Source organism: Meleagris gallopavo, chromosome 1 (genome assembly GCF_000146605.3).
Source record: "Meleagris gallopavo isolate NT-WF06-2002-E0010 breed Aviagen turkey brand Nicholas breeding stock chromosome 1, Turkey_5.1, whole genome shotgun sequence".
NCBI classification, from domain to species: domain Eukaryota; kingdom Metazoa; phylum Chordata; class Aves; order Galliformes; family Phasianidae; genus Meleagris; species Meleagris gallopavo.
Window position 1 is genome coordinate 126,896,920 of NC_015011.2, and position 9,886 is coordinate 126,906,805.

Here is a 9,886-nt window from a genome sequence, read left to right on the forward strand (position 1 = left end):
GGGCTGCGGCGGGGCTCCTGCCCGGGCATCGCTTAGTCCGTGCCTGCTGCAGTGCTTCGTAGCCTAGCCTGCCCCTCGTTCCCCGTCCCTGTAGTCCTGCTGTCATCAGCCAAGTTGGTGAGAGGGACTCTTACTTTTCTCCAGATCAACTATGTGCTTGAGAAGTTACTTCTTCACATTTTTTTTTTTTTCTTTCTGATTTTTGATCAGCAAGTGCTTGGTAATGATTCTTTCTAGTCCCATAACGTTGACTAAGGAAACTTCGAGTTTAGCAGGAAAAAAGTATCTGAATTTCCTCTTTTCTTACATTTTTCTTTAGGACTTTAGAACGCTTCTGATTTTGTGAACTTACAGCAAAGTACGGTCTATCTGGATGTATGCTATATCATCAGATCTCAGCATAACTCTGCTACAGGACAGTGCCTTTGCCATCCTCTGGCAGCTTTGGATCTGTGGGAAGTTTTAACAAGGGTCACAGTAAAAATCCAAGGCAAGAGACGGGGCGGGAGTAGGTTGGGATACAGGTGTGTGTGGCACTGGAGGCCGATGGCTGAGCAAGCTGTGTTCCACCGCATGTGGCTTCATGGGCAGCACTTCTGCTTTTCTTCACTCTTGATAGTTCTACAGTAAGTTTGCATTTTCCTTTTTAATCTCAAAATGCAAGCATAGAACAAGGAAAACAAGTAGAAGAACCCCAACAACAAAGAGGCAGATATGCGTACAGTTTGAAGTCATCTGAGCATTTTTCTAGCATTAGTTTTTCTTGGCAGGGTGAAGGCGGGTATTGTGCCTAGGGTGTGTAACGCTTTCCAAATCTTTTCCGAACCAAGGAGAAGCACCACAATGAAAATGTGACCCGAGTGTTTTGATGCATTACATTCTCCTATGAAAAAAAATAAAATTGAATTTGGAAATAACAGACCAAGGCAGTGCATGTAGCATCGGCGAGACGTCAGCTGGCCTTAGCAGGTCTGTGGCAGATGTGACGGATTTGGAAAGCTTTCCTCCGGTTCCAGTTCAGGATGGCTCTGTCCAAGGAGAAGCAGATTCCTTGGAACTGGACTGTTAGGCACACTCGCCTCTCGGCAGTGACCTTGCTTTGGCTTGTCAGGGCTTCAGAAACCAACTAGCCTATCAGTGGGAGGGTTTTTGCCTAGATTAGTAATTTCAGAATACTGACTACAGCATGACAGAAAGTGGAAGTGTTGGTTACGATGTTCTTAAATAAAGCTTGGATCAGTGAACTATGCTTGCTCTGGGAAATAACTGAGTAACTTTTTGAGGCAGGTACCTAGATTGTGTTGCAGTGCCCGTGTTTAAAACCGCCTGTGTCTTTCCGAGGCGCTGACCTTGCAGCTCGGAAAAATGCCCACTGGCAGCAGCCATTGCCTGAGCAATGAAAGGGGAGCAGGGCTGGCAGTGGTGGTGAAGGAATGTCTCTCATCCTGACTGCTCGGCTGCTGTTCCCTGTTGGGGTTCCCATTTCCTGGGTACGGCTCTATAGCATGGCATGGGCACAGCTGTAGCTCGGCCTCAGGCACTGTGCAGGTGAGTGAAGGCAGTGTTGAGACCCAGTGTAAGCGCAGCCCTTCTGTCTCTAAGGTGTGCAGTTCATTCTCCAAGGAAAGCTTACTTTTTGACTCTTAGCAGAGAAATTTTGAGGGTTTAAATCCAAAGTAAACTTAGTGAAAAGTTGTGTGTTATTGGCATGTATGCTTTAGCATCTATTCTGTTGCATCCTCCTGGAATTCATCTAGTTTTTATAGGTAGGATTCAAGACAGCTTTTTGGGAAAGAGGACAGTTTGAGCTCTGAAATCTAGATTCAGGGTAAGGTGTTAGTAATTTCTTGGAGCTGTGAGCTAAAAGGATCCAACTTTTCATCCTGAAGCTGCAGCTACCGATCCAGAGTGGGAAAGTTTGACTGAAATTCTGACCTTGAAGCACAAGGAAGGCAAGTCCGAAGTTGGAAGCACAAGTATGGCACAATCAGTGATTTTATCAAAAAGCAGAATCAGTGTGTGGAAGTAAAGGGGAAAAGGCCATTTATGTTACAAACAATTCTCTAGGTACTGATTGCATAGGTGACGTAGCTGCTGATGCGTGAGGTGAGCTGCAATAGTGCTGTGGCTGGACCCTCTGCTGCCAAGGCTTAGCAGGGGGAAGCGACTCACAGATTCCAGAACAAACGCAGTTGTGTAGGTTGCCAGGTGCACCCGCTCACTGCACAACGCCCAGCTCCTCTTCACAGTATGGGATTGCACTGTTCTCTTCAAATTGGGTGCATCGACCTGAAACAAGACCTGTTCTGAGAGGCAGCATGTCTGCTCCTCAGACACAAAGTAATCAGGTGACAAAGTTCACTAGTGAGCCTGCCAGTGGTAGTTCTTTGGTGGCAGGATGGTGGGGCTGCCCAGCACTGAGGCTTCCTGATGTTGCAACTGGGAAATGTGGGGCTTTGGCTGTTTGTGGGGTAAGGAGCTAACCAAGCAGAGCTTCGGCAGCTGCTTCTGCCTTGCTTTTCCTCTTTGATATTTCATTATGCTCTTTGCTTATTGCTGGCAAAAACTGGGCTTCTGTTTCCACAATAAATTACTGCAAGTCTGGTATTGCCTCACCTATCATTTCATTGTTCATTGTCCAAAAACCCTTGTCATATGACAAGTGTTCAGTGGACTGAAAAATAGGTACATTAGGAATTACTGCCTTGATGTTTCTTACAGTTGAAATTCAACTTAATTAATAGGAGGGAAGAAAGCATAAATGTCCAGCATACATGAAGATCTTGATGTAATCAGCTTCTAATACAGAAACCACGTAATCAATGAATTGCTAAAAGATGAACTCACTTTGTGACACCAGCCTATAACACTGGAAGTGTGGTCTCCGAAAGTCATTTCACTGATAACATTTTTCATGTACAGATACTTTTTTGGTATTTTAAAAGGTTTCTCGGGGAGGCATTTCCTCCTGCATTTTGTCTTCTGTGCGTGTGTTTTGGTTGAAATTTAGCAGTTAAGTGCGGTATCTGATGCGTAGAAGACTGTCTTTGAGGAGGGCTGTAGCGTGAGTGAAGAGCAGAAGAATCATAGAATCATAGAATGGCCTGGGTTGAAAAGTACCACAATGATCATCTAGTTTCAACTCTCCTGCTATGTGCAGGGTCACCAACCACCAGACCAGGCTGCCCAGAGCCACATCTAGACCTTAAAGATGACTCACACTCTTCTTAAAAGTGATTGAAACATCGTATATATTACTTGCCTCAATTTCTAGTTAATCAGTGTCATAATTTGTACAGAGTTCATTTATAATTGATTGTGAAATATTAATTTATTTGAGAACATCTGTCTCCTAATTTTAATTCCTTTACTGAGGGCTTTTGCTTTGTGTGCCTAAAGCTTAAGGACAGACCAAGCATTTCCTCCTTAAAGTCATACCAACTGTGGTTGTAAAGCACCTCGTTCCAGTAATGGGCAATAAAACCATTATGCAGGAAAGACTGAATGTAGGGAAAAATAAAATTGCACCTAATGCTTGATCCCTCCCACCACTCAGGCATGTTAGAGAATTATTTAGATACTTTCAGAAGTCAGGAAACACAAGTTTTGGAGTTGCTTCTGTGCTGAATGAGGCAAGGGTTCTGCAGAAATGATAGCATGTAACTACAGCCTGTGTCACTGCTGCGTATGCACAAGGGGGCAAAGGGAAGGTGGCTGTGCACCTGGCATGTCCTGACAGCCAAATCCCTGCTTTCACAACCCAGGTTTGTGTGGGTTTTGGATGTGACTTCTCTGTCAGTGGGAAAACCCAGCTGTGCCTCCATCATGGGCCTTTGGCCTCCAGCCCTGCTGATTTCAGGAGGATGAGAGCAATCTGGGGCTGAAGAGCAGGGCCATGGGAAGCAAAGAGCATGATGGAGCATGCCCAGGAAGCCCAGTCCTTCCTCCTTTTCCACCTTCTTTTCTTAGTCCTCCTCCTCCTGATGTCATCCCCTACGCCAGGAGAGGTTGCAGAGCTGTCAACGGGCCATCAGTGCTGAAGTCCTTGACACTGGTATGTGGTGGTGGTTTGGGACAGTTGCATGTGCAGGAGGAGCCCAACTGCTCCTCCAAATGCGTGCTCTGCCATGGTGTGGGTGGGAGTTGAAGGGAGAAAACAAAGGCGCTTCTGTAGCCTTAAAGCTTTCTTATTGTGAAAGGGTTTGCAGTGGACCCAAGTGGCAGGTTTTTTTATAGTGAGTAGTTGAGTGAGCTGAAGGAGAAGGTTTCTGCCAGCTACTGTGCAACAGGTTGCACTCCTCTCTGCTTTTTGCCAGGCCTGGGCTGTGGATGCTCTTGCTGTTGCAATGGAGAGGAAACGCTCACCTCCTCCTTGAGAAAAATAAGTTACGCTATACACTACACAAGGAGAGGCATGGGTGGTTAAGAGTTAGAGCTGTTACGTTAAGTTGAAATGTGGTTTATAGTGTTATAAGTGAAGCTATGCTACACTGATGTGTCCTTAAATATGGCAGTGCTACTCAGTGCCACCAGTGCCAGATCCATCTAAAATAATGGTAGTGCTATAACATTCATAAGAATGAAAGGTGGGGAGAGTCTGTAATGCTCCCCTGTTCTGAAATAACTTGTCCTCTATCAGTCTGTGATGAACTTTTTATGATCCAAGGTGTGTCGTAGTAACTTTAGAGATGCATCAACTCTGTTATTACAGTTCCTTCCTCCTTGCTTTCAGGAACTGCCATGTAATTGCAAAGGAAACTGCGAGATTTAATGAAATGCCAGGAGCCTCTATGCTGCCTTGAGACTGCTTGTCATGGAGTGAAACAGGGGAAACCAAAAGCAGTAGTAATACACACTGGAGTATTTTATCAATACATGATCATATGTTATAGCAGGGTTACATCAGTATATGTTACACCACTTTGTCTTTCAAAATCACCAGTTTTGGTGAGATTGCATACCTTGGTGCTGTTTCTGAATTACAGAGCATTACCGTGTTGAATCAGTTGTTTATCCTGGCAACTAAAAAAGAACTGAATGAGTCATAGAAGAGGGCATACAAGTAGTCAAAACATTCCCCCTTCCAAGTCAGAAGAAGTTTGCACACAGAAGTAAATCTTCAGATATACGAATACTGAAAACAAATCTAATAATTTAAACACTTGCCTTGTACCTCTCATTCTAAGTCTAAACCAACCGCTGTGTTTAAATAAATATATTTAGTCTTGGTAAACCTGTATTTGGTTTTTTGCTGAAGCAATTCACAAAGTGCTGCAAAATACCTGCTGTAGTTACAGCTTTTCTTGGGAATGTTTATTGACAGAGGAGAATATGCTGGAGGAGCTGCATCCATAAAATTTTTGGGGATGTTCCCCTGAAGCAAATTAAAAAAAAAAAGCAGATCCTTTCTTCCTCTGCCAGCCAGCTGGTTTTATTGCCTGGGGATTCATGCGCTTTGGCATAGAGGCAGCTCCTACTGAGCAAGGGAGAAGTCCCATTGCTTTCGGGATGGCTGCTGGAATGCTCTTTCAATTTCTCTTCTGCTCTTTCCTTGTTTCTGTATGGAGGAGGTCACATGAGTGTTGGCTGATGGCTTCCTTCTCCCTCTTACCTCATCGAGGGGTTGCTGCTTGCTGCGGCTGGGCTGGTGTTGTGCGAGGAGTGGAGAAGTGCAGGAGTACAGTGGTGCTGTGGCATGGCTTTTTGGTTCAGAGGAGTAAGCTCTGGCAGGTGGTTGTTGCCTGCGCTGTGAGAAAGAATACTCCTGTGTGTTTGCACAAGAAGACTTTCCCTGTACAGATATTTAGGTACAGTTTGCTAAGCTTTGCCTTCTTGCTGTGTTCTTTTCCAGCATGTCACGGCTCCCACGAACTTCTTTAGTCTCTAGAAGAAAAGTGAGCAAAATTATTTCCTACCTGATGTGGTTAATAACTTTTATTAGTGCTTCCCTGTCTTCCTCTTCCTGTCATTATAACATACTGTTTATTCTAGGAACTAAGACTATGAACTGGCACTTCAGAAAGTTGCTTTGGTTTCTAAAATAGAAGGACAGGAAAGGTGTCAGAAGCGTATTGCTGATCTGCATGCAGGTTCAAATTCCACTTCCTTTTGTTTTTGTTATAAAACTTCTTTACACTTCAGAGGAGCAGATTAATGCCATAATTTGCATCACAGCTTATTTTCCTCTTAAGGCGAGTCCTGGAATAGTTAGTTCAAGCTAACAGAGATTATTTTGAAATAAACAAACAGTAAAACCTTTGTTTCTTCAGTATCAAGTTTTGTTTGAAATAAATATTCACAGTGAAGGTTGCTAGCTGTTAGGCTAGAGGATGTTAGATAATGTTAGTCTAGCCTTAGCTATAAGTTTGGGGACAAGAAATTGCTACAGCACATTTCTGGCTTGTGTGACAATAATGTGTGAACTCTGTGGCAGTTGTTACATGTCTTCTACCAAGAATTATGTAATTCCAGAAACTAGATGTACTCAGATCTTTTAGCTCAATTTCACAGCAGAATGCGCTGTATTTAAAACCTTTTAAATTTGTGACATTCTAATGGGCTTCTTGTAGGTCACACTTCCTGCAGATCTCATCTTTAAAATAGCAAATGTAATTAGTGAGGTAGGCTTCTTGATATATATTCACAGAAACAGTGATTTCACGTAGTTGAGTGTGGTCAAACTTGTGCTTTCTCATTGTATCTTTATCTTACTGCCTTTATCAGGTACTCATTAATGAGTGAAGGATCAAAAGGTGGGACGGTGGCCAAGAAGCAATGGAGAATAAAAGTTTAGAAGGTTCCCCGTCAGATCTAAAGTTAGTGGCTCACCCAAGAGCAAAGAGTAAAGTGTGGAAGTACTTTGGGTTTGATACCAATGCGGAAGGATGCATATTACAGTGGAAGAAAATCTACTGCCGTATTTGCATGGCACAGATCGCCTATTCGGGAAACACTTCCAACCTTTCCTACCACCTCGAGAAAAACCACCCCGACGAATTCTGTGAATTTGTGAAAAGTAACACCGAGCAAATGAGGGAGGCCTTTGCAACTGCATTTTCAAAAATCAAGCCAGAATCGTCACAGCAGGTTGTTCAAGATAGTCTCATCATGAAGACTTACCAGAACTACGAAAACAAAAAGCATCAGGAGCTGACGTCTGCAGTCATCAGCTTGATCTGTGAGGGCATGTATCCTGCTTCTATTGTCGACGAGCCCACTTTCAAGGCTCTCTTGAGAACAGCTGATCCCAGGTATGAACTTCCTAGCCGGAAGTATTTCTGTACAAAAGCTATTCCTGAAAAATACAACACCATTAGAGAGATCGTGTTAAAAGAGCTCACTGACGTCCTGTGGTGTGGCATATCCACAGACATGTGGAGGAGTGAAAACCAGAACAGGTCATATGTAACTGTCGCAGTTCACTTTCTCAGCAGTAGTCATTCCAACTGCCTGGTGGTCAACTCACGTTGCTTAAAAACGTTTGAAGTACCAGAGGATAATACTGCAGAGACTATTACACGAGTCCTTTATGAAACATTCATTGAATGGGGGATCAATACAAAAGTGTTTGGTGCTACCACAGACTACAGCAAAGACATTGTGAAAGCTTGCTCTCTTCTCGATATTCCAGTGCAAATGCCTTGCTTGGGGCACACTTTTAATGCCGGAATACAACAAGCTTTTCAGCTCCCAAAGCTCTGCAGCCTTCTTGCCAGGTGCCGAAAACTGGTGGAGTATTTTCAGCAGTCTACGGTAGCGATGTATATGCTGAGTGAGAAGCAGAAGCAGCAGAATATTCTGCACTGCATGCTGGTGAGCGATCGCGTTTCCTGGTGGGGCAGCACACTCGCCATGTTGCAGCGCCTCAAGGAGCAGCAGTTCGTCATCGCGGCCGTCCTCGTGGAGGACAGCAACAACCACCACCTCATGCTGGAAGCCAGTGAGTGGAATACAATCGAAGGGCTGGTGGAACTGCTGCAGCCTTTCAAACAGGTCGCAGAGATGATGTCTGCTTCCAAATACCCGACAATAAGTATGGTGAAGCCCCTTCTTCACATGCTTCTCAACACTACCCTGAACATCAAAGAGAACGATTTGAAAGAAATCAGCATGGCGAAGGAGGTAATAGCTAAGGAGCTGTCAACTACCTACCAGCACACCCCAGAAATAGACATGTTCCTCAACGTTGCCACTTTCCTGGATCCTCGTTACAAAAAACTGCCTTTTCTTTCAGCATTTGAGCGGCAGCAGGTGGAAAACAGAGTGGTGGAAGAAGCAAAAAGCCTGCTGGAGAAAGTCAAAGAAAACACTTTTCGGACTGAGGAAAAGTTCTTCTCGGTTTCGGAAGAGCCTCCAGTGAAAAAAATAATTATCTCCTCCACTCCTCCTCCTACTAGTGTGATCAACAACATGCTTGCAGAGATCTTCTGCCAGACAGGAGGTGTAGAGGACCAAGAGGAGTGGCACGCTCAGATTGTTGAGGAATTGAGCAACTTTAAGTCTCAAAAAGTCCTTGGGTTGAACGAAGACCCACTAAAGTGGTGGTCTGACAGACTAGCACTGTTTCCAGTTTTACCAAAGGTTCTTCAAAAATACTGGTGTATTTTGGCCACAAGGGTCTTTCCCGAACGCCTTTTTGGTTCTTCTGCTAATGTTGTCAGTGCAAAGAGAAACCGGTTGGCCCCAGCGCATGTGGACGAGCAGATCTTTTTGTACGAAAACACTCGGAATGGGTCGGAGGCAGAACCAGAAGATGAAGATGAAGGAGAGTGGGGTTTGGAACAGGAACAGATTTTTAATTTAAATGACTCGGTAAATGTAAACAACAATTTCTTTAACATCCGAGACAGTGGGTTTGTTTAACAGGACTGCTGCAGTACATTTAATAACAAAGAAAAAGGTATTTGTCATAAGTTACCAAAAATACTTGTTTATGCTATGAATGCTGTAAATATTGAACAGTTGTCTCAACTTTGATTTAGCTTCCATTGTCTGTGTTTTTCCCACTGTCTTAAAACATGAATGACTTGTGATTAAACAGCACTGAAATGAATGAAGAAATAAATTCTACAAAGACCATGATTTCTGACTGTGGCCCAGATCTCAGAGAACACTTAGCCTTGTGCTTCCCTTCTGCTTACTTCACTGGAAGAGGAATACATGTTTATGTGCTTTCTATAATGAAAATATTTTTCCTGAGTTAGGACCCTGAGCAAGGGAATTTTTAAGATTTATGCCTCTAATTATAAATCCCATGTGACTTAGGCTGTTAGCTTTAAATTTTGGATTTTAAATTGTTATTTTTAAATTCCATAAATCAGAGCAGCCAGGATTTTTAGAGTGTATTAATGATAAAAAATGAAAAAAAGGTCATGAGCCTGATTTTCTTTTTTACTACCTCATGTCTTAGGCTTGGTCTATGCTAGAAAAGTTCAGCTGGTATGATTCTGTCAGTTAAGGGACTGTGCTACTATTTTAACTGGCATTGTGCTGGCATAGGCTGTAGTGTGGATGCAGTTATGGAGAATTTGTTTGGCTTTCCAGTGTGGTGTAAACAGTATAAATGCTTCCAGACTGGTATTGCTGTGTCCACGTTGCTCAGGTTTTACCATTGAGCTGTAGTGGCTAAATGGCAAAGCCCTTTTGTCCAGGCAAGCCCTGGCTATAGTCTGTCCTGCTTTTAGAAAGTGAGTTGGGTTCAGGCAAGGTTGCTGTGCAGATGTGGCAGTTTATGCCAGAGGTGCAAAGCGTCAAAGGCATCTGGCCCTAGGGATGGAGAGAGAAGACAAAGGTGGAAGGAGGCATGCCAGAGCCATAGGTCTAACTGTGTGTGTGTGTGTGTGTGTGTGTGTGTGTGTGTGTGTGTGTGTGTGTGTGTGTGTGTGTG

The 9,886-nt window shown here is 43.7% G+C and overlaps 1 protein-coding gene across 3 annotated transcripts; it reads left to right on the top strand.

The window, feature by feature from the left end:
* Positions 1-196: 196 nt before the first annotated feature.
* On the top strand, positions 197-9,081 carry ZBED1 (zinc finger BED-type containing 1). 3 transcript variants are annotated; one of them, XM_003203107.4, is made up of 2 exons: positions 197-2,471; positions 6,724-9,081. In XM_003203107.4, the coding sequence occupies exon 2, from the start codon at positions 6,775-6,777 to the stop codon at positions 8,860-8,862; it is 2,088 nt and encodes a 695-aa protein (XP_003203155.1). In that variant the 5' UTR covers positions 197-2,471; positions 6,724-6,774; the 3' UTR covers positions 8,863-9,081. The 3 variants fall into 3 exon arrangements, with proteins under 3 accessions (XP_003203155.1, XP_019478286.1, XP_019478289.1); XM_019622741.2 differs by having other exon boundaries at positions 197-2,348; XM_019622744.2 differs by lacking the exon at positions 197-2,471 and adding an exon at positions 3,328-4,054.
* The last annotated feature ends 805 nt before the right edge of the window (positions 9,082-9,886 follow it).

Excerpts from the sequence above, each read along its gene's own strand:
- ZBED1 (XM_003203107.4), top strand. The coding sequence starts at position 6,775 with ATGGAGAATAAAAGTTTAGAAGGTTCCCCGTCAGATCTAAAGTTAGTG.